The sequence below is a fragment of the Podarcis cretensis genome (genome assembly GCF_951804945.1).
Source record: "Podarcis cretensis genome assembly, chromosome: 4".
In the NCBI taxonomy this organism is placed as follows: domain Eukaryota; kingdom Metazoa; phylum Chordata; class Lepidosauria; order Squamata; family Lacertidae; genus Podarcis; species Podarcis cretensis.
In genome coordinates, this window is record NC_137173.1 from 17,769,317 (window position 1) to 17,796,517 (window position 27,201).

General features: G+C 46.3%; 2 protein-coding genes and 1 long non-coding RNA gene across 10 annotated transcripts in view; 2 read left to right on the forward strand and 1 right to left on the reverse strand.

Moving 5' to 3' along the window:
* The window catches only part of AMOTL1 (angiomotin like 1), a 92,828-nt gene extending 88,560 nt beyond the window's left edge, over positions 1 to 4,268 (forward strand). For all 7 annotated transcript variants that reach the window (XM_079973489.1, XM_079973488.1, XM_079973493.1 and 4 more), the window contains one exon: positions 483 to 4,268. In XM_079973489.1, the coding sequence (XP_079829615.1) occupies positions 483 to 595 (113 nt within the window). In that variant the 3' untranslated portion in view covers positions 596 to 4,268. The remainder of the gene's footprint in view (positions 1 to 482) is intronic.
* Positions 4,269 to 14,334: 10,066 nt separating this feature from the next.
* Positions 14,335 to 22,987, reverse strand: CWC15 (CWC15 spliceosome associated protein homolog). 2 transcript variants are annotated; one of them, XM_079974185.1, is made up of 7 exons: positions 22,844 to 22,987; positions 21,331 to 21,508; positions 19,560 to 19,672; positions 18,331 to 18,419; positions 17,060 to 17,170; positions 15,312 to 15,430; positions 14,335 to 14,767 (listed from the first exon to the last, which is right to left on the reverse strand). In XM_079974185.1, the coding sequence occupies exons 2-7, from the start codon at positions 21,459 to 21,461 to the stop codon at positions 14,638 to 14,640; spliced, it is 693 nt and encodes a 230-aa protein (XP_079830311.1). In that variant the 5' UTR covers positions 21,462 to 21,508; positions 22,844 to 22,987; the 3' UTR covers positions 14,335 to 14,637. The 2 variants fall into 2 exon arrangements, with proteins under 2 accessions (XP_079830311.1, XP_079830312.1); XM_079974186.1 differs by lacking the exon at positions 22,844 to 22,987 and adding an exon at positions 22,706 to 22,806.
* Positions 22,988 to 23,215: 228 nt separating this feature from the next.
* Positions 23,216 to 25,770, forward strand: LOC307215126. The gene is made up of 3 exons (XR_013838293.1): positions 23,216 to 23,784; positions 24,458 to 24,525; positions 25,528 to 25,770. It is a non-coding gene; the product is annotated as an uncharacterized lncRNA (long non-coding RNA).
* Positions 25,771 to 27,201: the final 1,431 nt, after the last annotated feature.

The following is a 27,201-nucleotide window of genomic DNA, read 5'->3' on the forward strand; positions in this document are numbered from 1 at the left end:
TCCTGGGAACTGTAGTTTGTTAAGGGTGCTGAGAATTGTCAGGTGACCCCCCACAGAACTACACTTCCCAGCACCCTTGTCAAACTACAGTTCCCAGGATTCTTTGGAGGAAGCCATGATTCTTAGAGTGGAATAAGAGTACAGTGGTACCTCAGGTTAAGTACTTAATTCGTTCTGGAGGTCTGTTCTTAACCTGAAACTGTTCTTAACCTGAAGCACCACTTTAGCTAATGGGGCCTCCTGCTGCCACCACGCGATTTCTGTTTTCATCCTGAAGCAAAGTTCTTAACCCAAGGTACTATTTCTGGGTTAACTGAGTCTGTAACCTGAAGCGTATGTAACCTGAAGCGTATGTAACCCGAGGTACCGCTGTACTTTAAATTTGGTGACCAAGCCACACCCAAACAATTGGGAATTGTGGTAACACAATGTGCACTTTGGCCCCAAGATCAACTTTCTCCCTCTTCACTGTTTCTCCGCAGAGAACTCTCCCATCCATGGCAAGCTACCGGACAGCAGCAAAGGCGGCAGGGTCAGCAGCCTGCTTCACAAACCTGAATTCCCAGATCCAGACATGATGGAAGTCCTTATCTGAAGCTGCAGTTCTCAGGTGCTGCCATTTCCCCTGCTGGTGCACATAGTCCCCTGAAGGAGGGTGCTGCCGTCGTTGGCACTGTTGCTGTGCAAAACTCAAGAGCTCTGGAGAATGGTACAAAACTGGACCAAATAAGTTTAAATCTAGACAGCAAACGAGACTTTTTAACAAAGCACAGAGCATGTGAGACGTTGGAGATGGGACATTTGGGATACTGTACCTGCTACGTACAATCATTAAAAAAATTACATTGGCCAACGAGATGTGGATTTGAAAGAGAGATGGCAAAAGGAAGACATGGGCATCTGCATTTTCTGTCGGGGGTGGGGGGAAGGAACTTTGAAGGCACGGTCAGCATGCCAAGGACAATTCTGCAACCACCAAGTTAGTGGTGGTTGCTTTTTTAATCACCTGCTAGCTAACCAGAGCAGCCACATTCCCTCTGTGAAATGTTTTGTGCAACGTGCACCCCTGGGACGAGGGAGCAGGACTTCCCTATATTTAGACATCATCCCACTGCCTTCTTCCTGCTGTTTTTGTTTTCATCTCCCTCCTACCCACCTTTATAGAGAGAGAGATGGTTAAAAACAGGGTGCGGAACAACGTGCCCTTCTGATAAATTTTCGCAACTCTTCGCCTCTATTTAATATTTATTGAGCAACGACAGCATGCGGTTGCCAGCACAGAAGCAGCAGGGTCCTTCCTTGCTAAGAGGGCTTAGAACATGGGTAGCTGATGGGGGGGGGCTCTCCAGATGTGCTTGGATTTCACCCCTTTCACCCCAGCTGAGAGCCAAGAGTGAGCTGTAGCCCTGTAACATCTGTAGAGCACAACGTTGGCTGCCACTGGCTTCAAATCTAATGTTATCTCACGCATTACAGGTGAGACTTAGTTACCTCTTTCCAGTAGTAGTAGTAATAATAATTTTATTATTTATACCCTGCCCCTCTGACTGGGTTTCCCCAACCACTCTGGGCGGCTGGGTTGTTCTGCTGGGGCAAGAAACCTACCAGCCAAACAGAAATAGTCATTAAAAAGCACCTTAAAACCTGATTTGTGGTCTCATAAACTGTCATGGGCTTAGAGTTTCGAGCAGGGGATGTTCCCAGCTCTTCCTGGAGATATTGAGGAATTGACCTTGGGAACTTTCTGCTTTATCGCTGAACTATGGCTCTCCCTTGTCAAATACAGGCATGGAATCCTATGTAACAACAGCATAGGAAGCTGCCTAGATGTCTGGGTGGTTTCAAGTTGATCAGCAAGGATTTTTCATTCCCACTTGTTTCAAAACGGCAGCAGAAAATGCCCCTTCCCCCATTATATTGCTGAAATTAAGAAAACTGGGCGAGGGGGAGCAAGAGGTAGCCAGCAGAATGTGCTGGGGGGGTGGAGTTCAGTTCTCAGAACAGAATTCCCAGACTCAGAAACCTTTAAGTGTAAATGTATGCCTTTTGCACCAATTGCGGTTGTCGGTTCTCAGGATTCTTGTATAAAAACAAAGTCAGTCCCACAGTCCTGAGGTCTGCCCACTGCTGCTATAAACAGGTTCGTTTCAGTGTCCCTTTTCCTAGGTTTCCTGCTAGTTTTCCAAAACTGTTTGATGTGTGGCCGTGCATGTTTTGCGAGGGCTATAAGCTTTGCTCTTCCGTCTCGTGCAGGTTCTGTGAAAATGCTGAGCAGTTTAGCAGTGCTTTGTCTATTAAACCAACCACCAAGCTCTTAACCCTAACTCTTAGAGATTCAAACAGTGGTATGCCATCTGCTTTGTGCATCTATCCCAACCAGCAAGGGTGACTCCAGGAAGCCACCCAGGTTGCCCTGTTGTCTTTGTTGAAAGGCCAAGTGGAAACTGAGCATAATACATACTTTTCCCATGTGTGATTCCTGGCAAATGGAGGGTACAGCAAAAGCCATCATGATTAGTAACCACTGACAGACTTGTCTTCACATACGTGCATCAAGGAGACCTAGACAAGCTTAGCCTCCTATGTCATACATGCTTGGCTCAGCAACACTTAGCAAATGGGATCCAAACGTAAGTTTCACTTGGTTCCTGTTGGAAATCAGTGGGACAACTTTCGGTGTTGGATTTCAATGGGACCCAAAGTTCAGCTAACTAATCTGGATCCAGCCTGTTAGGTTTTTGCATTGGATTTATTACTATGGATTTATACTTGGCCAGCAGGATTTTGTGTGCCGTTGTTGGTCTGGGGAGGTGGCTGGGGATGTGTATTTTCACCCGCGTTGTTAGGGAATAGGGATGGGGAATGAGCACCCCTGTTCCCACTGTGCCATGCCAATAGGGATTGCATTGGATGTCTTTAGTTTTTTCCCCATTGGTCACTTGCTGCTGTGCTGTACTCTTTTTTTCTGAATGAACAATTCAGTAAGCTTCTGTACAGTGCTAGTAACTATTTGTTCCAAGAAACGTCTCCGCATTAACACCCAATTCGTACCTCTTGATGAGGCGTTATGCGCAAATAAGCCTCCCAGAGCCTGTAGAGGCTGTCAGCCCTCAAAATAACTGTAAACAGCAGCACCTTGAAATTCCACACACACTTCTCCTTGCCGGACCCTTCAGACAAGGAGAGAGCCTTGCTGCCTTTTGCTAGAAAGAAATCAAGGGCTTTCCTTGTTCCCTCTAGCACAGGGATGAAGAACCTGACACATTTCAGATGTTCTTAGACTCCAACTCCCATTGGCCCAAGCCAATGGGGCCAATGTTTTGGTATGATGGGCCTTACTGTCCTTCAACATCTGGAGGGTTACAGGCTCCCTAGCCATACATAGTGCTGCATTCCACAAGAGTGAACAGGCAGCACCAAGGACTCTGTTTGCATGGGTAGGGCATGGGGAGAACTGGAAAGGCATGGCTGGCTGGCAGTTTGGTGGACCTACTACAGTCACTTGGAGGCTACTTCAGCTCACTCATTATTACGGAGCAAACGCAGGAATCAGGGCTGTATGTGACATAGTTTGCTCATTGTGCTGGTCCCGAGGTGCAGTTTTAGGAGAATTATCCTGCAGTTTCCTCCTCCTGTATATCTTTATTGATGTGCCTTTGTACTTGTAGCATTCAGTTAAGCACCACTTACAACAACATCCCAAGGGTAAATTTACAGTGTCAATGACGCTTGCATTTGGCAGGCAACGAACTCCGTATATATTTGAAAATTTACAGCCCAAAGGATCAGGAAAGTCCATGCTTGCTTCTTTAGTTGTGCTTGATGTTTTAATGCAAAAAAGAGAGGTTTCTCTAGAGCACCCCATGTTAGAGCAGAGTGTATGTGGAATACTGCTGTTACGACTAAAGTGGTGGCTTAACCTTTAGCAAAAACATTTCTGCCCCTCCTCGAACACCTTGGCTTGTGTGTTACAGTATTGTGCTGTGTGACACTTGTGTTGTATTAATATTACAGGTAAACGGGTTGTAAGATAACGTCAGATCGCTTTCCTCCCCCTTCCCCCAGTTGTCCTTCTGTTGTACAGAATGGCCGGTGTAGAGCATCGTTCAGCTGGAGTGTGTTTGTACATACATGGGGCAGGGAGGAATCAAGGAGTTTATACACCTCCCACGAGAAATACTGATGGCCTTGGGCCTGCCAAAGATTTTTCTCCTCTGCTGCTTAAATTTGTGCCTTAATATTGTATATAATAAACGTATACAGTGGTGCGCCCCCTTTGACTTTTTGGTTTTAAATGGGTTGGAGGGAAGCATATTGTCTTGTTTCAGGGCATTTGGCAGGAGCTGGTCAGCAAGAACACACACTGTTGTCAGTGAAATCAACTCTCTCTCTTCAAAGAAACAAAACAGCTCAGGAGGCCAGGGCTAGCGAGCCCAGCAACTCTGCCCTAATGTGTCACTTGTGAAGACTGAAGGTCCCTGCCATCCCACAGCTCCCTGAGTTTCCTCTTCCCTTGGGTCCTTCCCAAGGAAGACTCTATCGCTGTGCCTGTCTTTGCTTCTCCCTCTTCATGCCTCTTCTGGTCCTGGGAAAACAGGAGGAAGGGGATCTGGTCACAGCAGGAGGAGGACACCCTCTGGACTCTTCAGCAGCCTGCCTCATCTCTGCCTCTTGGCCTCCCTCCTCTCTAGCCTCCACTTCAGGACTGCTCCCTGCCACAGTCTCTTCCTACTCACTAAACCCTGTTATCCCCTCAGCTTCTGACACCTCCTCTTCTCAGTCTGCTCCCTCTTCTTCCTCTGACCACTCATCACCGTCCCACCAACAATCCCCTGGCTCTGAGCCTTCTTCCCTTGGGGCTCCCCAGCTGGTGCCTCCCACCACTCCTTGGCATCCAGCCAGTGCATGGGCCATCTTGATACTTTCTTCGCATTGTTCTCCAAGTCAAGAGTTTGACGTGTGAGCTGAGAAATCCTCAAGTACAAAACCTTATCTCACCACTTGCACGAACTCACTTGTGGGCCTAAGCAGGTAGCTTCTGGGTGGAAGTTGCTGTTTCCTGATTAGCACATTCCTGCCCACACATCCAGCTTCCGTTGCTGTTGGCCACCCTACTAGTGGTCCCATGGCAAACCCCTACATTAACAGCATCGAAGTGACCTCCCCAGGCCGCAAGCCTCAGCAGTGTGTATGAAGGTCTTGGGCTGCCCAGACAAGAAGACCCCCCTCTCGGCCTCACTGATGTGGTCCAAAGGAAAGCGGAGCAATGCATTTGGCCCCAGCTTGGCTGCAGGAGTCGCCAGAAGGAGATGTACAAGGTGCCATCCAACTCCATTCTGGATTTGTGTAGGGTTTACTCCTGAGCCTTTTCTTCTCCCAAAGAAGTCCTGAAAGGCAGCCAAGGTTTAGGATTTTCCTTCTCCTAGATGGGCTACATTCCCAGGTTGACGAGACCCACCATGTCCCTCTACAGCAGTCTTTCTCAACCTGTGGGTCCCCAGATGTTGTTGAACTACAACTCCCATCACCCCTAGCTAGGAAGGCCAGAGCTCAGGGATGATGGGAGTTGTAGTCCAACAACATCTGGGGACCCACAGGTTGAGAACCGCTGCTCTGCAGCATGTGCAGAAACCGCCTTCTTGACCACTGGACCCATTACTGGTCTTCATCTGCTCAATCTACCGGAGCCTGTCTTTGCATGCAGGGAACGTTATTAACTCAATGAGCGTTTGAGACCCATCAGCTACCCTCACTGGGTTAACCGGCCAGTTGAAGCCGTTTCCCAGGGTGTCACCGCTGTCACATGCTGATAGCTTCTAGGAGTTACAGGTGAGAGCTGAGTGCAAGGTGAGGCCCAAAGGTGGGCAACTTACTACAGAAGGAGCACAACGTATTCCCCACCAGAGGTCTTGCCCTTTGCCTAACCTCCCATGCATCCTGGTGGTATGAGCTGTTCAACAGCAGAGCAGACTTTGTGGCAGAGTTTTTTAAGCAGAGGTTAGGTGGCCATCTTACTGTGACTAAAAATGTAATTAAGCTGGGTGGAGGTGAGAAACATGATAAATAAAATGGATTTAGCAACTGGCTATTGCATGCTCCTAAATGAATCAGAAAAATGTTGGCGCTAAGCCAGGAGGACATCTTCTTTGTAAGGCATGGCAACCCACAGAGCACATTTTTCCAATGGCCCTGCTACATTCTTGCCTGGCAGTTCTGCACCTGTTGGGTCCAACTCCTTCCCCTTCCTTCCTCTTCCACTATTTTTCAGAGGTAACATTTGTCAGCAGGATGCCACAAATACCAGCAGGGATGTTGGCATTGCTGTATGAATCGCGAGGAGGGCACAGTAGTCTGATCCTCCACGCTCCATAGTCCAGCTGCTTTTTCTGAGGTACATCCACTGCATGGAACTTATAGTCCTCAAGTGCTTGGCCGAAAAATAAAACAGGCAATGATCCTTCAGAGTGAACAAATCTTGCATATATTATTTTTAAATGTATGGTACCCTACCGCAATATTCAAGTCCAGTATGAGGTTTCCAGTCAATAAGCAAAATTCCCTCCTCACTTCCTTCTTCTTTGCCCTGTCCCCACAGAGAAAGTATTTAAAAGAGCACCAAATACTAATATACATATTTAATCAACCACTTAATGAGCCTTCCTCAGGCTATAGGACCTGAGTTTGATGCACAGCTGTTTAGTGGTATTACTAAATTCAGCTTCAACCAGGAGTATCCTTATGGCTTTTGTATGATTATTGGGCTGCTTAGTACAGCGTTTTCCCAAACTGTAGTCTACAGCTGTTTTTTGGACTACAACTCCCATCATCCTTGACCACTGGTTCTGCTAGCTAGGGTTGATGGGAGTTGTAGTCCAAAAACAACTTGAGACCCAAGTTTGGGACACCCTGCCGTAGTTCACTGCTGGTTCTCTTTCCAGACAGGAAGGATGGGGAATCTGTGGTTCTCCAGATGTTGAAATTTTTAAGCACTTGGCTCCTCCTCCCCACCAAGAATCCTAGGAACTGTAGTTTACTGTAGAGCTATAATTTTTGGGGAAATAAGCAAGGGGTCCTCTCAAAAAAGGTTGAGCTTTGTGACAAGCTCTGAAAGAAAAGAGAGAGATGGCTCCATGCAGGCATTTGCAGAAGGGCAGAAACCTTATGCTGTCTTACGCAGACCCCACTTCATTTTAGCTAATAGCGGTTCTCAACCTGTGGGTCCCCAGATGTTGTTGGACTACAACTCCCATCATCCCTAAGCTCTGGCCTTGCTAGCTAGGGGTGATGGGAGTTGTAGTTCAACAACATCTGGGGACCCATAGGTTGAGAAAGGCTGAGCTAGGAGCATGTGGGTGACAGTCCTGGTGGATATGGGGCCCTTGGTCGCCCTCCAGTAGATGAGAAGGGGACGTTCATGTTACAAAAGCTAGGCAGCTGAAGGCAAAAGAATAAAATGAGACTGACAGGTTGGCGAAAGGGGAAGAATAAGCTGAGGTAAATCAGCGCACACTCACAGAGACACGCGGCACAAAATGGAATTCAAGGCTATAAATAAAAGCCCAGTATTATGTTGCCATAGAAACGAAATATGGAAGAACAAGGAGATGAAGAAAACAAGTAAGTGAAAGGGACTTTGTGTCCCCCATGCTGGTGAGCACTTCAGATGGCCATTTATGACTCCCCAGAGATGAAAATGCATGCGTGCGCGCGTGTGTATCCTTCCTAGATTTGTTCTGGGTTTTCCATCGACACCAACGTGAGCTCCATGTTGGAAGAAAGGCAGGATATAAATCCGGAAACTGAGGGAAATCTGGCACCCACAAACCCTGGCACCCACCACGCATGACAAGATATAGGATAACTAGTGGTTAGCTTCCAAAACAGTCAAGGCTCAAGCCTGCAAGGCAACGTGTGTCCAAATGATGTCAAGCCCTTTTTGGGAGAGACAACAATGGAGGGAGAAACTCATTTGTGAAAAACTGCATGTGTGAATTTGGAATTGCTGTGAGGGATGTGGATGAAAGATGGTTAGCAGGGTGTGAATGGAGGAGAGATTCAGAGAAGGGTGGTTTTTTAGCGAAAAACAAAAAGCGTATAAAATGAGAGTATGCAATAACATTCATTTTTAAGTAAACATGCAAGGTGTCAAGGGGCCTCGGATAGGAAACCAGAAATACTACTGATCCTTGCACACCAACCCTTTCCCACGGTACTTCACCCTTTCACACAACGTTATACTGGCCTTCAGATGAAATCTTTTTTGAAAAATGGCTTTTTAAAAAAAGCACGATAAATGACTCTTGAGTGAAGCTAATGTTTGTTTGGGCCCCAGATCAACTGTGCTTTATGAGAACCATGTGTTTGGAACAAACTTGAGAAAGATCAACTCAACTGTCTACTCAGCAAAGAAATTACCTCAGTAGGAGAGACACACCAGATGTCACTCATCTGAAATTTATCTTTGACCCCACACCCCAGTCTTCAGCTGTGAGAAAATAAGACAAACTCAAGCGGCCTGGATTGAAGTGTATTATCTCCCTGTTCCCTCCAAGACAGTGGTTGCCTGACCCACTGACCCTCAAGATGTTATTGAACCACAAATCCCATCATCCCTGACCACTGGCGCTTCTGGCAGGGGCTGGTGCGAGTTGTTATTTGACAAAATCTGGAGGGCCACAGGTTAGCTACTCCTGCTCTAAAACAATTTTTGTCCACCCTGTTCGCTTATTTCATGGCTTTCCTCCAAGATCTCCAGGAGCGAAACCAGATTAAAGGTAAAGGTACCCCTGCCCGTACGGGCCAGTCTTGACAGACTCTGGGGTTGTGCGCCCATCTCACTTAAGAGGCCAGGGGCCAGCGCTGTCCGGAGACACTTCCGGGTCACGTGGCCAGCGTGACATCGCTGCTCTGGTGAGCCAGAGCCGCACACGGAAACGCCGTTTACCTTCCCGCTGGTAAGCGGTCCCTATTTATCTACTTGCACCTGGAGGTGCTTTCGAACTGCTAGGTTGGCAGGCGCTGGGACCGAGCAGCGGGAGCGCACCCCGCCGCAGGGATTCGAACCGCCGACCTTTCGATCGGCAAGTCCTAGGCGCTGAGGCTTTAACCCACAGCGCCACCTGTGTCCCGGGAAACCAGATTAGCTCACTTTATATTCGCAACTCTCTTTGAGGTACAATTTTGGGCTAAATTACATGCAGTTTTGGAGTACTGTGTCAGGAGCTGCCACTGTAGTTCCTCTTTTTTTGTAAAAGCAGCTGTGCCCCCCACACAACAGCCCCACAAACAGCGGGTTTGTAGCCACTTATAGATGTTTTAAAAGATGAAAATTTAAGCCACTCAAGGAGAACTACGTGTTACTTCAGGGTAGGGATGGGGGTGGGGGAGAAACTCAGTTTAGTAAGGGATTTTAGTGCAAACCTACCTAATTTGCCCTTTCCAACACATGAGAACCAAAAGAACCAACTGTCCTTCGAAAATTGCACTTCTCCAAAACTTGTGATGCAAAGATGTTTACAAAAATGCACAGAAAAATACATTATATAGAAAATAACATATAAAATGCATTTTATTTTTTTAATGCAAATGCAAAAACATTTATTATCTACCATCTATCTATCTATCTATCTATCTATCTATCTATCATCTATCCATGCAGTGTTGTGTGTGTGTGTGTGTGTGTGTGTGTGTGCGCGCGCACATACAGTGTTTAAAACCTCAATAATATGCATATTAGACAAAGTAGCACACAAAAATGTGTGTATACTAGGGGAAATTGGCACTAAAATTTTCATGAGTGCTTGGAAAAACCCACAAATTGATGCAGAAATTTGGAGAACTGAATGTAATAAATGAGAAACGCCCATGAACTGAAATGGACAGATGCATTCATTCGTACTTCAGGGAAGAGTGGGGACCTTTCCACAGGAGATGTCAAAATCAACACAAAGGGGTTGCAAAACTCTCCCTTCTCCACCCCCCAATGCTTCCCACAGCTGCTGTCTCCTCAGCTGAGCTGATTTCTGCTCTCAGGGTCTGTTGTGGGGCGACAGCCAAGGCGAAGAAGGAGTTGTGAGGAGGGGAAAGTGGCAACAGGCAGAGAAATGGTTAAGGACCCCACACCTGCTACTGCCCCTGGAACAGCTCCCCAACCGACCCCCACATTAATGGTATTCAGCAACCATGGGACCGGAAATGGTTGGTGTAATCTATAGTTTATCCATGAACAGGTTTTGTGGCTGAAGTATACATTAGAACCCTACAAGGCCACAGTCACTCAGAGAAATCAGCCTGATTGAAGGATAAGGATGAGGCACTCTGTTAATTTTGGTTTTCCTCATTTTCTTATTTCTCCAGTCTTAAGGCAGGTGCATACCCTCCAACATATCTCCAATGAAAATAGGGATGTCCTATTCCATAGTAGTAGAGGTAGTAGTAATTTTATTAGTTAGACCCCGTCCATCTGATTGGGTTGCCCCAGCCACTCTTGTCAGCTTCCAACATATATAAAAACATAACAAAACATTTTAAAGAAAACTTCCCTAAACAGGCTGCCTTCAGATTTCTTGCAGAGTTGTGTAAAGGTTGCATAGTTTGTCTAAAGGTTGCATAGTTATTTATCTCCTTGGCTCAGGGGGTCGCAAAACTCCATACACTCCAACGTTTCTCCAATGAAAATAGGGACGTCCTAAGGAAAAGCGGGGCTTTCCAGGATCCACTCAGAAACAGGGACGGCCGGGAGGGACGTTTGCAGGCGTAGGTAACCCTGAGGCCAGTCAGAAGTTGTTGGACTACAGCTCCCACTGTCCCTGACCGTGCTGACTGATGGGAGTTGTAGTCCACAGACTCCCCATCCATCAGGCTGAGGCCAGCACTTCTCACACTATCTGAAGTGGCGGAATGACAGTTTCTTCTCCCATTGTTCCAGGGATCAGGACCAGATTTGGCCCCTGAAGCGTCACACCCAACATGGCTTGTGGGGGAGTTACTGGGAACCAGCAGCCAATGCCTCACAGACTGGCATCAATTGGTCCACGGTCCTCCACTTTTGAGTAGCACTGGTTTAGTTTAATACCTTAGCAAGTTTCTGATATATTGCAACTCTAATGGAACTTATGACCTGGGACATAGTTGAGCTCTTGCTGAGCGTTATTCCTGCTTGCTGAGGTTATAGCAAAGAGCACTTCTCCCTCCCGCTTCCCCGAGCTAATAAAAATGTGTGAGAAACTGCCAGAAGTCCCGGTTTTCTGCTCTTCTGTAGGGATTTTGTTTCAGTGTCTCTTCCTCTATGCCTGTGCAAATAATGACAGGGGTCAGGATGGAAGCTCTCCGGGATTTGCTATTCAGAGCCAAAAGACCATGAGAAAGAGAGGCAGCCGGCATTCCAGAGGGAAAATGCACAATCCCTCTCGCCTTATAGCGAGTTTGAGAAAGTGCTATTCCTCTGGAATTTCCCAAACAGGACTCAAGCCAGCAGCCCAAGTGATGAATGGGAGGGTTGGGTTGCCAAAAGAGAGAGGGGTGGGGGTGGAGGAAAGAAGAGAGATGGAAAAAGCATCCAGAAGGCTGTTTTTCTTGAGGTTTTAAGTGTGTTATTAACCTTCTTCTTTCTTGGCCAAACAGTTTATGGTTGAGCAGTCGCAGAGAGCCATTTTCCCTTGCCTTAAATCTAAGCAGCTTTCCAGGGAAGATTCTATTGGAATCAGTGGGACTTATTTTTAAGCAGCAAGTGGAGGCAGAATGGGGCCCTGCTCTACCAGCCTCGGTCTGCTCTCAGCCAGCCCCCACCCTACTTCCTTCCTCACAACCAGTCCAAGGGGCAGCTGCAGGGTCCGTCGGCTAACTCTTCCTCCATTTCAATGTTTCCCCTTGCAGGGAGGAAGATGAGGACAAAACTAGAATTTGTTGGCTCTGCCTGTCATTGGCTCAGGCTTCAACTTTGGTTGTTCTCTGTGTCCTCCACCCCACTGGTGCCAGCCGGTCATCAGCTAAGACCACTTTAAGTAAGGGGAGACATGCTAGCATCTGGTATCTGCCATGCACAGGATCCTGGCGACTTGTTCACAGAATGAGTGAATGGCTGAGTTCTTTTACCATCTTGAGTCTGATGAAGAGTTATGGAGAACTCAACACCTTGCAGGGGTTTTTTGTAATATTGTGCTGGCCTAATACTGGCATTAGGGACACGGGTGGCACTGTGGGTTAAATCACAGAGCCTAGGACTTGCCAATGAGAAGGCCGACAGTTTGAATCCCCGCGATGGGATGAGCTCCCGTTGCTCAGTCCCTGCTCCTGCCAACCTAGCAGTTCGAAAGTGCATCAAAGAGCAAGTAGATAAATAGGTACTGCTCCGGCAGGAAGGTAAACGGTGTTTCCGTGCGCTGCTCTGGTTCGCCAGAAGCGGCTTAGTCAAGCTGGCCACATGACCTGGAAGCTGTACGCCGGCTCCCGCGGCCAATAAAGCGAGATGAGCGCCGCAACCCAAGTCAGCCACAACTGGACCTAATGGTCAGGGGTCCCTTTACCTTTAATACAGGCATTGCTTTGATATGGATTTTATAATCCTTGGTCTCCCTCTTCCTCTGTACATTCCCCATCCCCCAGTCACTGTATTCCATTACTTTTCCCTGCCCCACCCTGGTTTTCAGTTTGCTTGCTCTCTGCAGTCAGCTGGCATTCAATGGGAAACATCGTTTAGCTGTTTTTGGGGCGTCTCCCCCGCTTAATTCCTCCTCCCTAAAGTTTTTTGTACTTCTGCAACATTTGGCTTACTTTGAGTCTGCTAATATCTCCTCCTTACTTGTACTTCTACATAAACTTTGGAATTAGAATATGGGATTTAAACCTGGGACCGTTGCCTCGCTCACAGCTCCTGTTTCAATGACTCTCTTCTCTACAAATACATAAGCTAGTGCTTGGCGTGTTACTTCTCTTCGGAGCAGCTTCAGACTGTTCTGATGGCTCTTCCACCTGCACATAGAGCCGGGGTAGAGAATTATGCAGTGTGTGAAGTAGCAGGGGACTTGCAATGTGGTTTGTAGGCAGTGAAGGAAGATTACGGGCTCTGCTGCTAAGCCGAGACCACCACTTTTTTCTAACCCAGTGAAGCACAAAGTGGGAGCACACGGATTAGGAATGGAAAACATTGGAAAGAGAGGATTATAGTGCATTACATTAATTGCAATAGGAGCTTAGAGCTGGGCTTGCCGAAGATACTATTAAATAATGCACGAAAAGAATGCTGGCGTATCTGTCAAAAGTCCAACTGAAATACATATTGTAAGAACAGCGTTCGCATCCATTGCTGAGTTATTTTCTTCACCAAATTTTCCTCAATAGGGATTTTTAAAATCACATTTTCCTATCTGGAGCAAAAAATACTTTCTCGGCTTCACATTCATGTTCCCAGAACAAGTTTCATTTACTAAAATGCGTAACAGGCTGAAAGAGGTCTGGGAAGCCCATGTGAATGAAGATACACTTATGAGATACACATTATTATTATATTATTATTCACTGTTATTGTTATAATTTACATATCGCCCTTCATCTGAAGATTCATTGAATCCCTATCAGATTTATTGGGGCATAGAGCAAGGCAGAGTCTTTGCTGCTTAATATACCAAAATACTGAGCTCCAATTGTTTATTATATTTTCTTCATATCAAGGCATTAGCCTATTATTAAATTAAAAACCTATCCCAAAATAAGTTTCAAGCTGGTGTTTCAGCACTGGCTGCAAAGGAGGGGGCTTCCACTGACACCCATTATTTTTATCAACACTAATCTGATCACACCTAGCGATCCGTTAAAAAACTTAGGGGGAGAGCTGGGTAGGCCACATATTTCCCCCGAGAGCGGACCCAAGTTGGGACTGCCCCCTGGGGAACTCCCACACCTATGCCTGCCTGCAATTGGCCAATCTGCAGGCAGGCCTGCAATTCCGCTGACGTGGCCGTTGCCAAGCCGTCAACACCAACCCGCCATTAAAGGTAAGCGGACTTACTTTGACGCTTTACCTAATCTGAGCACATCTAGCACACATCTTAGCAGGTTTGGAATGCTTAAAGCACTTCAAGTATGCTATACTTACAACATGGGCCAGCAACACGGCACCCATGAGTGCACATGTAGCCAGAGGTCTTTGCTGCCCCCCCCCAGACCCAATCAAATTAGGCATGAAAAAAGGCCTCCAATCAGCTTCAATTATTTGGGGATGATGGTCACTGCACAACACCTGGAGAGCCAGAGGTCAGCCACCTTGCCTAAGGAGGGTGTGCGGCCTCACCCAGAACAGGTAAGCTGCTATGGCAGGTTGAATATAAGACACAGCCCTTAGAGCGAAGGGTTTATTGTACACCATTTTCAAAACATTTACAGAAAGGCCATTACAAGTAATTTCATAGCAACAAAATGAAACATTTCTGGGAAATTAGCTGCCCGAGCTAAAACAAAGTAAACAAGGAAGTATTCCAGAGACAGGGTCATTTTATGTTAAAAGGGTAGTGGCGACCTTGGAGAACCGCTACTCGTTGCCAGATTTTCACTGTAACCACGTTTTTCAGAAGGAAGGAAAAGGCTTGCGCCATTTAGTCCATCAGTGACATAGCATATTCAAAATGAAAAAAAGGAAAAGTACTACTTGATGTATTTCTCCATGAACTTTTTGTGAAATTCAGACCGCAGCGTGTCATTGACGAATCTTTTGTCCTTTTTCATCTCATCGACTCCCTTCGCACAGTTCTTGAAGACCACGTCATCGTCCCATCTAAATACAGGGAGAAGCAAAATATGTTAACCATAAAAATTAAAGAGAAAATGTGTGACATCACAACAAGACAAAAGGTAAGGAGCGTTAATCCATGCTATGGTGCAATATCCACCAACCGCAGCCAGCAGGGCCAGTGATTTGTGGGGCTGTGCACCGGACATTATATATCTATGCTGATTTTTATTCACATGAATCACAAAGTGGCTTGCAAACAATAAATAACAACATAATAGAACATCACAAATCATATAGATCAATTAACAAATCATCAGTAAAACCATTACAATTCATAAAACACTAGTAAAACAAATGAGGAAAACAGCACAATTGCAAAAAAAATCACATTATAGGATTCATAAAGTACTACAGCATTCATAATCTCTAAGACAATATTAACAACGTTTACAAAACAGCAACCAAAAAATAAACTTAAGCATACAATTAACATTCATTTAAAATATTCTGGAACTGTGAAATTGTGGAGAAGTTGGGAACAAGTAATTTAGCTGGCCATCCCTATGTAAAGCAAGCACCTCCATACCTCCTCTTCACTTTGAAGTTTGCCTGAGGCTGAACTGGACCAGTGAGGTTCAACAAAGGGTTCCCACTCAGGATGTTCTCCATCCGTATCCTCTCCTCTTCAGCTTTCTGCTCTAGTTCCTGGCAAGGTGAGAAAAAGATGGTCCGTGAGCTATAACATAGACCCTATTTTCTGTTCCACTTGATTTTGAGGAAGCTGGGGACTTGGCCACATAAAACTCCCAACCATCTTGTCCAGTCTATTTAGGTTTCTCTTATCTGTTTTTCTTTCTTGCAGTACCAGGTTTTAAATTAAAGGCAGCTGTCACCATTACAGTGCTGAAAACAAACACACGGCAAATATTGGCTCGGTGTGCAGCACGAAACTGCTCTGGGGTTTTGGCTTTATGTATCCCCCTGAGCGTTGAACAACAAAGTCAAAACAACGGAGGACTGATCTTCAGATTTCCCAACAGCAGGGATGGTTATCTCTTGATATGAATTCTCTAGGAAGGACAGGGAAGGCTGTAATGGAGGTGGTATCACTCTGTACATCAAAGAGGGCACTGAGTCCAGAAAGCTAGAAATCTCTCACCCACAAGCCTGGTTTGTTTGTCTGTATGGAAACCTGTGCATCTTCCTACATGCGGTTCCTTGTTGCCCATGGCAACCAAGCCAGGGCTTAAATATATATGGCAGATCTTCTGCATTAACAGATTCAGGACCAGCAGAACATTCTAGAGGGGCCACATGCAGAAGGGCACCAGGTTCAACTCCTACTTAAAAGAATATTGGAGAGCAATGTTTAAGGCAGCTTGAAACACTGAAAGGGATAACTAGAGCTGGCAAGGGAAACAGAACGATTAATGCGATAATGAAAACCAAAAGGCAGCTGCATAGGGTTCTCCATCTTAAACAGCTTCTGCTGGCCTCTAGTGGCATCAAAGAGTCATTTCTGGAAACTGTTTTCTGTAGCATTTGTATACAGTGGGGGTGGAAAACTGGATCCTGACATCCCCCAGCCCCCATGGGGCACTTGGGAAGGTGGGTGGGAGCTGCCCATCTGTCAATCACCTGGCGTCACCATGACATCAGGTGAAGAGTTTTCCTTTCATTCCTTGGCTTGAATTAAAGCCAGTTTGCAAAGGAACAAAACATTCCTTCTGCCAATATGGTTTAAACTGCACAGGGAAAGGAAGTGTTTCCCTGCAAGAACAGAGCAAGACCTGCTTTGCGGAAGGATCAGCTATAGCATGGAGCCCCTAGTTGCCACAAGCCAGGCTTGAAGAGAAACAAGAGAATGTTCACTCTATGGCTTCCAATCCATTTGGCCTGAGGGCTGGAGGTTCTCCCCAGAAGCTACACGGCAGCACCATTCTGTTCTGATGTAAAGTAACCAGGGCTAAGACTTCACTTTGGAGATCAGTGGATTACCCAAAAAGGGGATGGGGGTCGTTAAAACTATTTCTGACATAACAAAATCACGTACAGCGTGTGTCCATTAATGCTGTTTGTTGCTTGAAAGGCTAATTGCTTTGAAGTCTTCAGGCATGGATTTAACACACACACACTTTGAAAGCTATATATACAAGTCATTAGCAGCGTAATGGCCGCAGAAACACCTGGCTTGCAGAAAGCTCCAGATTAAGTCCCTACATTGTGCCTGCTTCAAAGGATTCAGGCATTGGAGCTAGCAGAGACCTCTACAGGTTAAATGGGCCAATGGCCTGCCTATGGCAGCTTTTATAATAAGAATGAGAAGATGCTTACCTTTCGGGCCTGCTCCTCAGCCCGCTCCTTCTTGATCTTTTCTAGCTCAGCTAAAAGAGCAGCTGTGTCATCGTCACTCTCTTCGTCATAGTCCTCATCTTCATCCTCCTCCTACAGATGCAGCAAAGTTTTAGCAAACACTGTCCCATCTCCTACCCACTGTGGAAACTTAGGCAGAACTTTATGCATAGCATTACAGACAACGGCATCCTATTTCCAACACAACAGATCAGGTGAACCTCCACATGAATGTCCTACACAGACATTTTTGCACTCTGCAATTTTTGAAGGCCCATGTGATGTGCCAATATACTGCCATGTGCACTGCATGCAAGGTTTTAAGTTTAAGCACACCAACCGCAGTGCTTCAAGCTTGGCCTGTGTTGCCTAAGCTTACTAGCCAATCTCAGTATGACAAAATGCTCCATCAAAACAATTTGGGTTCAGCGCATCTTGTCAGTTTCCTCAAAATTGACAGTATAAAAATCATCCTCTCTTCTCTACATCCATATGACCGTACCATTTTAAAATGAAGTGACTGTTCCTCTAAAATTCAGGCCTGAGCCAGGCACAACCCACCGCACAGTGTGTGGCCCATCAGTTAAGTACTGTGGGCAAAACAGGTGCCTGACAGTCCATATATCATAGAATTCCACAGTCCTAGACAGGCAGACAGGTCAGAAGACTTGTGGAGCCCCAGGTGGCTTGCAATGCACAGCTGCTGGGCTGTGTTTGCCGTAGCTGATTGCAAGTTGTACTGTACATGCCTACCCCAAAGAGGGCCTGCATCAGGTGTGGGGAACCTGTGGCCCTCAGATGTCATTGGGCTCCAACTCCTATTAGCCCCGGCCAGCATGGCCAGTGGACAAGGCTGACACAAGCTGCAGCTAATTCTGATAGCAGGGTTGTACCCATCAGGGTTCTTCTGCTGATTGAAAGCACCTTGAGCCACTTTTGGCTTCCATCAATAGATCAGGGATGTGATTTTCACCAACTCCCCCTTCTCACTCTATCTGCACCAGGGGCTCGGGGAAAATCAACAAAAATCACCTTCCTCCCTGTTCTGCTGATGGAAACCTCTGTCAAAGCAAAAAAGAATGCAACCAGCCACCCAATGTAGCTGAGTGGAAATATTAAAGTGGCAAAAACTTGTTTTCACTTCTTTTGATGAGGTTTTTGTTGGTGTCCCAACAAGAACCTCACTACTGATTTGTAAAGCATCTGTTTTTCTGTCCAGCAAATACTGTTTCCCAACATCCAAGAATACATACGTCAGTCAAAGGATCATCTGCATCCAGGTTAGCTGCAGGGATCTGATCTAGCCGGGGTTTCTTAGACACAGAAGAGGACGTTGTGTGCTCTGGGGGGGCAAATGCAGGAAAAACCGTAAGAACTCAGTGACCAGCAGCAATAAAAGAAAAGCGACCGAAACATAGAGAATCACCAGCACTGAGCTTATTACAAACCCAAGTGCAAAAATAAAATAGAATTGCTAGAAACATATGAATCTTTTGCCAACACAAACCAGTGTTAAGTCATTTGTTGCATGTACAACCCTTCCTGGCATCATCTCACTCTCGGATCAAACTCCTTCAGATGTCTGGGGAAACCCACATTAAGGAGACAGACTTGGCTTGATCCTTGGTTTTTGGAAGAAGGTCTCAAAAGCCGAGGAGGGTATAATACTTCTCTCTTCTACTGCTTTGTTTTGCAATTCGCTCTCAGCTGGTTTCTCCTATTAAGCTCACGGTACCCATAACATTAGGGATGCGGGTGGCACTGTGGGTTAAACCACCGAGCCTAGGACTTGCCGATCAGAAGGTCGGCGGTTCGAATCCCCGTGATGGGGTGAGCTCCCGTTGCTCGGTCCCTGCTCCTGCCAACCTAGCAGTTCGAAAGCACATCAAAGTGCAAGTCCAGTGGGAAGGTAAACGGCGTTTCTGTGCGCTGCTCTGGTTCGCCAGAAGCTGCTTCGTCATGCTGGCCACATGACCCAGCTGTATGCCGGCTCCCTCGGCCAATAAAGCGAGATGAGCACCGCAACCCCAGAGTCGGTCACGACTGGACCTAATGATAAGGGTTCCCTTTACCCTTAACATTACCCCATCTGAGGAGCAAATTTGCCAGGCAGGGATCTATGTGGTGAGGGGATCTCTCCTGATCTTCCAATACTTGCACTTTTAAAAATGGGTTTGATGCAGGTTTTAACGATGTGAACTGCTTTCAGGCTTTCCTCATAATAAGAATTATAAAATATTTGCATTTGAAATTTTAAAATATTTTAGAATTTTTTTAAAAAAAATTAAAATATTTTAAAAATAATATTATTGCCCACATACAATTCCTTGCTGCCTATGGGTACCCAGTAAGTGCTTAAATGCTTAATTCTTCTTGGATTTACTTTTGTTGAATGACCTGGAACTGTCCTTGAGACACGTGATTCCCAAGCAGCCTGACCACCCCTCTGAAAGGGAAAATAATCTGCCAAAACAACACAGACCTCGCGCAGGCCTGTCTCTGTTCTTCTCCCTCACGACAACTCTCTCCCTCTCCTCCAGTTCTCTCCTGAAGTCACGGTTGCGTACCTCTTCAGGGGCATCCTGGGTGGTTTGTCTGAAATAAGAAGCAAGCGCAGAAGCTGAAGGGAAGGAATTATCCACATATAACTGACGCATTACAGTCGCTGTGACTATGAGAGGTCAAACATTCCTAACAAATATCACCTCGGCCAAATGCTCATCATTTTACTTATTACAAATCACTAACCCACTCTGAAGACTTCTAGAGCACCTCAACACATTTAAAAGGAATAATCAGACACTTAAAACAACAGAGAATAAGCTTTTAAAAAGAAATAAGTCTCCCTGGCAAAGGCATTCCAGGGCTAGAAGCCACCACAGAAAAGGGGCTGGGGGCTGGGGAAGGGCCTAAGAGAATGAAGGAAAGCATAGCATTTCAGGTACCCCATATGCCAAGTTGAATTGGGCTTTGAAAGCTGCTGTTTTATGGCAAATGGGTCACTGCCCCACCGACTTCAGGGTGCCCTTAGCCAATCCCCACCTGCCCCCTTTATAACCAGCTCAGGGGCAATGTCTGTCAGCTTCCTATTCCTCAGTCCCAGTGTTGCTCAGCAGGGAGGAATATGGGGACAACCCTAGATTTAGCTAGCTCTGGCTGCCTACGGCTCCGACCCTGTTCACTGCTGGTCTCCATTCTTTATGCTCTACCACTTCCAATGGGCAACAGCCACCACTGGCTTTTAAGGTTAAGGACCAGTACCAGAACTTGCAAAGTGGTACTAGGCAAGCTATTACTCTTGCAGCTTCAACCCACTTCTGCAGTATGGAGATAATGAAACTGCCCAACATTATCAGTAACTGCAAGATTTCAGCATTGATTTGGAAGCAGATCTCTTCAAATTACAGGTGCTATTATAACCCCACCGTACACGAGGGATAGGGAAGCTGAGGAAAAGGCCCCAAAAAGCACAGCAGCCAAAAATCAGTCAGATCTTTTACTGGTCCTCATGATGAGCCTGTTGTTAGATCCAGTTTAAACTGCATGCTCGTACCCATCTGGTTGTGGAAGATGCTTTGCCCTTATTGCCCATTTGTGAAGTTCTACAAGAATTCTAAGATGGCCGTACAGTGGTGGGAAATCTCTGGACTGCAAGCCTAATTAGACTCACCATGCTGACCCATTTGGCTCATGGGGCCATTTTGGTCAGCCAAAACCCATCTCCCATATACCTGGTGCTATATATGACATCACGTGCAGGGCAGGTGAAGATATGGTTTTGCTGAAAGCAGAATTTATAGGAACCATCGAGCAGCTGATTGCTGTGTCTTGCAAAGTGCTGTTTCTCTACCTATGCAGGTCTTCAAACTGCTCAGATAAAGAAAAATGGGTCACTGGCGGTCAAGTGACTGACAAGCCATTTGACACCCTCCTGTCAAAACTGGTCTGCAAGGGTGGGGGTGGTAAGGATCCGTATCCAATTCTCCACCCTTCCAACAAAGTTAGTTTTGCAAAGACATCCACAAAAGTTAATTACTCACCCAAATTACAAAGAGTTTGTCTGCCCACCCGCACAGCATTTGTGCTATGCTGATAGCCAGAAAGAAAACAAATAATGAAATCACTTTTAGTTTGCAAATGTTTTCCTGTAGCAAATCCTACCTGCCAAAGGGACAGGAAAAACCATTCCCTGCTAAAGACAAAATAAAGGAACACTGCAGAAAACAATCCCCACAAGAAACGTAAACTGTTACCTGTATTTGATTTTAGTATGAGAGGGAAGATCTCGGCTGGAATATTGTTTGGAGAGCTGACTTAAGTCACCTTCTCCTTTCCCTCTCCCTCCTCTTGCAGGTTCAAATGTTGGTCTAGCTGCAGTAGTCATCTTTAATACTGTGAGATCAAATGCACATCATGGATGGAGGCTAGAGCCTGCCAGAGCAAAAAAGCAACAAATCTAAATCAACAAGCCTTATTACCACACACTGCAGTCCCACATATGGCCCTCTGCGGCAGCTATTACTTTAAAAAAAACCAAGATAGCTGCTTATGACACATTGAGCACCATGCACAATTTGGTCCTATGAGCCAAAGCAGCAAATCAGGAAGTCCCTGCCTTAATTCTCACCTCTACCATAACATCACTACTTGGACTTTAGCAAGCCATTCTGCAATAAACCTCAACACCACACTCTTGTAGTAACGATGGTGATAGTACTGCCATACCCGAGAGTTAGCCAACTGGGTGCCCTCCAGATGTTGCTGGTCTCCCATCAGCCCTACCCAACATAGCCAAAGGTGATGGGAGTTGTAGTCCACAGAACTGGACTACAGTTGGAGGGTGCCATGTTGGCTGCCCCTACCTTACAGGGCTGCCGTACGGCATTCAACTGGATAATACATGGACACTGCTTTGAGTACTTGAAAACGCTAGGTGGGCATTGAGCACCACCTCCTTACCCTTACATTCTGTGCGCTCTGGTTTCTGTCACGGTGTCCCATTGCACCAGAAGCGGTTTAGTCATGACCCAGAAGGCTGTCTGTGGACAAACGGTGGCTCCCTTGGCCTGAAAAGCGATATGAGCGTCGCAATGCCATAGTCACCTTTGACTGGACTTAACCGTGCAGGAGTCCTTTACCTTTACCCTTACATTACGGCATAGGAACGGAGGCAGTACTCTTCCATTCACTCCTACTATTCTGCATTGATTCACAGAATAACCCATTAAATTGATTTACTGTGATCACCTCGTCATAGCTGTCAGCTTTTCTTTTTTTAAGGGAAATTCCCTTATTCCGAATAGGATTCCTCGCAAGAGAAGGGAAACGTTGACAGCTATGCACCTCGTTGTCATGTACTGCAAAAGGACATGCTTGGCATTTTAACCCCCTGCACTTTTAGTGCGACCCGCTTTTTTCTCGCTTATCTTTGTGCAAACAAACGGTAATGGCTGTTCTGCGGCGACTTTGCTAATGTAAAACAAATTCTGATTCTTAAAAAAACACACGAAGCCATGGTCTCCCTGCGCGGCAACCGACCTAAACCACCGGCGTCTCCTGCTACGCCAGGGGAGCCCTGCTGGGCCAGGCCAAAGGCCCCCCCGAGGCCCCTGTGTCCCCCGCTCTCACCCGTGGGCCGCCCAGGAGTCAGGACCCGAGGCCTCCCCTCCTGCGACCCCCCGCCAAAGGGCGCTCGGAGGCACGGAGGCCGCGACAGGGGAGCTTCCGGCCTCCGAAGACGCCCCTTCCCCCGCCCGAAAGGCTCACCGGCTGCTCCCTCCTCACGGGCACCAGGGCGGCGCGGCCACTAGGCCGGCAGATCCGTCGTAACCTCCGCACTCCCGGCAGCCACCGCGCCCAAGGCCGCAGGTGCGCGCGCAGACCCCGAAGACATAGAAAATCAACAGGCTAGAAAGACACGCCGCTCTAGTTTCCGGTTAAATTAAATAAATAAATAAATAAATCGCGTCGCTCTGGGCATAAGCACGTCTATGGTCGTGCGATGGCTAGGCTGCGCGCGGCTTCAACTTTCGCCTCATCTCTCGTGGGAAGAAATGGAGAGCAATCCAAGAGGGAGGTGGGGCTGGAGACAAGACTCAGGGAGGCTGTAATGCGCAAACGTCATAGAGGATACCATAGAGATGGAGGTAGAACGTCTTCGCTCCTTTTTTTTTCTCCTTTCCGTTGCGCAAAATGGCGGCGGCCAGTGGGAAACCGGAAGTTCCTGAGAGGCGCGCTTTACCACGCTGCTCGTAGACTTCCGCCCTCGAGGACAACGCAGTGGCGGGAGTCGGGGAAAGGAACGGTCTGCTTACGTCACGCTGCTTAGGATGCCCCGCCCACAAAGGGGCGGCGCCTGGTCGGAAGTGAGATTATTGCTCCCCGTGAGTTTCTGTTGCCATGGTGATGGAGAGAGGCTGGAAAGGCTCGAAAGGGAACAGTTTCTGGAGCAGAGCAAAGGGCTTCTGAGTGTATGCAGAGTTCTTTCCCCACCCCGCTCCGTAAAGATAATCTGCCGTCACGTGCTTGGATTTGCGGGGCATTGCTTCGTAAACCACTTGCCTTTCTTCTCTTTTTCACGGGATTGAAGGACAGCTGTACTGGTCCCACCATTCAGGGCACCTCGAGGGACCCGACAGCTTTTCTTGAGCTACGGGGACAGTGGCTTCCACTTCCAAACCTTCGTGACTCAGCAGCTTCTTTTCACAGTAAAAATCAACAAGTTTTATCCCACTTTTTCCCTGTTCAGTGGTTCAAAGAAAGCTGTAAAAATCTATATTTGAAATGCTAAAAGTCATGTTAAGCCACGAGAGGTCCTCAGGGAGCTGCAGAACTCACCAGAATCACTGAGGTGCTGTAAGGCGTTACAGTGGTACCTCAGGTTACATATGCTTCAGGTTACATAAGCTTCAGGTTACAGACTCCGCTAACCCATAAATATTACCTCGTATTAAGAACTTTGCTTCAGGATGAGAACAGAAATTGCACGGCAGTGGCGCGGCAGCAACAGGAGGCCCCATTAGCTAAAGTGGTGCTTCAGGTTAAAAAGTTTCAGGTTAAGAATGGACCTCTGGAACGAATTAAGTATGTAACCAGAGGTACCACTGTAAAGACAAACCACAAGGTCTGTCTGGGGACAGGGGGCTTGTCCACATTTGAGTATTATTTAGCTGTTGTTGTTTTTTAATTATTATTATTACTGCTATTAAATTTATATACCACTCTTCATCCAAAGATCACAGAGTATTTTGCAACACTTTAAATTCATGGCTAAATTCACAGCCCCCATTCAGATTAGACTGGAGTAGTCCACATCTGCATGTATTTGAATTTGTATATATTCTGGGAAGCAACTTCAGTCTTTATTTGGGGTCCCTTCAGGCAGGTCCCAAACCAACTGATGACAAGAAAACAGATTCTGGCTAAACATCAGGAGTAACTTTCCGAAGGTAAGATCTGTTCAACAGTGGAATGGACTCCCTTGGAAGGTGGTGGTCGGCCCTAATGCATGTTCACTTCATCAAATCTGGCCCTCTTTGAAAAAAAGTTTGGGCACCCCTGGGCTAAGATGACCCCCGGGGTTCCTTCCAGCTCCACAATTCTATGTTTCTATGACCCAACTGGGAAGGAGCGAAAGGCTTAGGTGGGGCTCGTAGAGCATGTGCTTTTGTGCAAAAATCCCCAAGTTCAGTTCCTGCCATTTCTAAGACTTGGTCCGGAATCCTAGGCCAAATTCACGACATACTTTTAAAGCACCACAATACCATTTAAAACACTTTAAACAGTGGTTTAACAACAAATCTTCAAAGGGAAATCTGTTACTTGCAGCTCTGTGAGGGGTACAGGGGTCTTCTAACAACTCACAGCACCTTAACAAACTACAGCTCCCAGAATTATTTGGGGGAAGCCATGCATGTTTAAAGTAGCGTCATAGTATTTAAAATATATAGTGTGAATGTGGCCTAGACAGCTGCTACCAGTCAGGGTAGACAATAGTGTGTAAGATGTTCCTACTTATTTTGACTTTTCTTTAGTAGAGCAAGTCTGTGGTGGCTCCCTAGATTAAAAATCCAAGCTTTTCATTTCAATGCATTGAGGGTCTTCATAGAATCGTGATGTTCCTACTATCAGGTCTTCCATTTCTTTGGGCTCCGTTTAGTTCTCATGTATACCTATATTTACCAGCTTATGTTATGCTTCTGATAAAGTGACTATTATCTGCACTACCAAGGTTTATGCCACATTACTCTGTTAATTAAGCGGCCACAAGTCTATCAAGGTGTGGGTATTGTTTTTGCTGCAGCCAACTTACTGAAGTTCATGTTTTAAATTGACATTTCTCAAATGCTTGCACCCAGCAAAAATATGCAACTGTGCATACCGGAATAGCTAAGTGGAAGGCGGGGACCTTATCAAGGTTTTCTTTTTTCCTCCTGATTTGCCACTTGTAGACGGAGCAGGCAGAAATGTTTCTGAGGAGGAGTGGTAAGGAAAGAAGCTGTCCGTCCAGTTCATAACCTGCAATTTGAGTCCCACCCTTTCAGCAATGTCTCTCTTCCAGACCTGTCCCAGAATTGAACACGTGTTTGTGATACAAAAGATGCAAGCCCAGTCTTGCCTTCTGTGGAAACTTGGAAGGGATTTGATACTTGTTTCGGCAACAGTAAATATGAAAGCTATGTCAAAATACTAAATCTCCCATTTGTTGCCAGGTATTTACTTCTGGCAAAGAGAATCAAAGTAACACCTCATTCCATGTTAGGGCTTGCACAGAGGGTGTGATCTATAACAAAACCATTTATTTAATAGGCTTAAGATAACAATGGATGGTTGTGATAATGTTCTGGCACTACAGACACGGTGCTCTTTGTATAGAGTCAACAGCAAGGAACACGCAACTGAGATTCAAATTGGAGAAAGTTTGCACCCAAGGCAAAGATGCAACCATTTGAATAGTTGGTACGAGAGAATCCAGATGATATTCCATCTGCTGGTGCGTGTTGGCATCTGTTCGTCTCGGGAGACAATGGAGGAGTGTGCCTTTGGGGGTGAAGTCGAACTTTTGGAAGGTTGCAGTGCCTGCTGTGGCTGTAGAGACCGATATAGGAGAAACATGTTTTGTTACAGCTGGGGCAGATGAAGGTGTCTGGTTGTGTGTATCCTCTGGGAAATGGCGTGTTCCCAGTACTTCTGAGTTACTGGCAAAATAGGATTGCATAAGATACTGGGCTTGCTGAAGAGCCACTGATCCTAAGATAAGAAAACACCCACACACCATATATTCCCTCATTCTGTCCCCCTGACCAATAGAAACAGATACACCCTGCCTTGTTGCCACCTGCTTATCCTGTATATATCTATCAAAATATTACACAAAATGCCATTGTTTCCATGTTCTCCACTGATCATGGAAACTTTATGACATTTTGTAATCCCAAAGCTGCCATAGAGCAATTCCAGTTCATGGGGAATGCAATTCAGTATTGTTGGGCTCAGTACCCTTTGCAGGATTAAAAGTCGAAACGCTAATTCTGTTTCTTCTGGTTATGCTTCTGTGTTTCCTTTCACCTAAGGAATAAGCGCAAGGAGTTGTTTGAGGGTGGGGTTGGGTGAATATTTGTAGCCAGCCTACCAAACTGGCTCCGAGTGGTCAAGATGAAAGAGGGTTCAAAGACTATTGCAAGCTTTACTAGCCTGACTCTTGGCAAGGCTCCATGCATTCTCGTTGTTCCCTGTAAAACTTCATCACCCGCCTCCTCCCATTCTTGTTCCATCAAGCCTACAGCTGGCAACGAATGAAAGCAAGCTATGAACCCTTCCCATCTCTTGCCTGTTCAAGCCCTGCAAGGGCCAACTGACTTCTCCTGCAACAGTTGAAATATCTCCTTTTCTATGTGGAACAAAAAATTCAGTCCGTCAGTCGCTGATTTTGTTGTAGCAGGCTGCTGAGAAAATCCATGATGATACTGAGGCTGCACGTCTAATATACATGCTTACCCGAGAACAAGTCCCACTGAATGCAATGGGCCTTATTTTTTAAAGCAGGAGAGAGAAAACTTGCTTGTTTACCACCTGCTCACACCTGCTCACACTGCACGGATATTACTTGGGCCTTCTGTATGCAG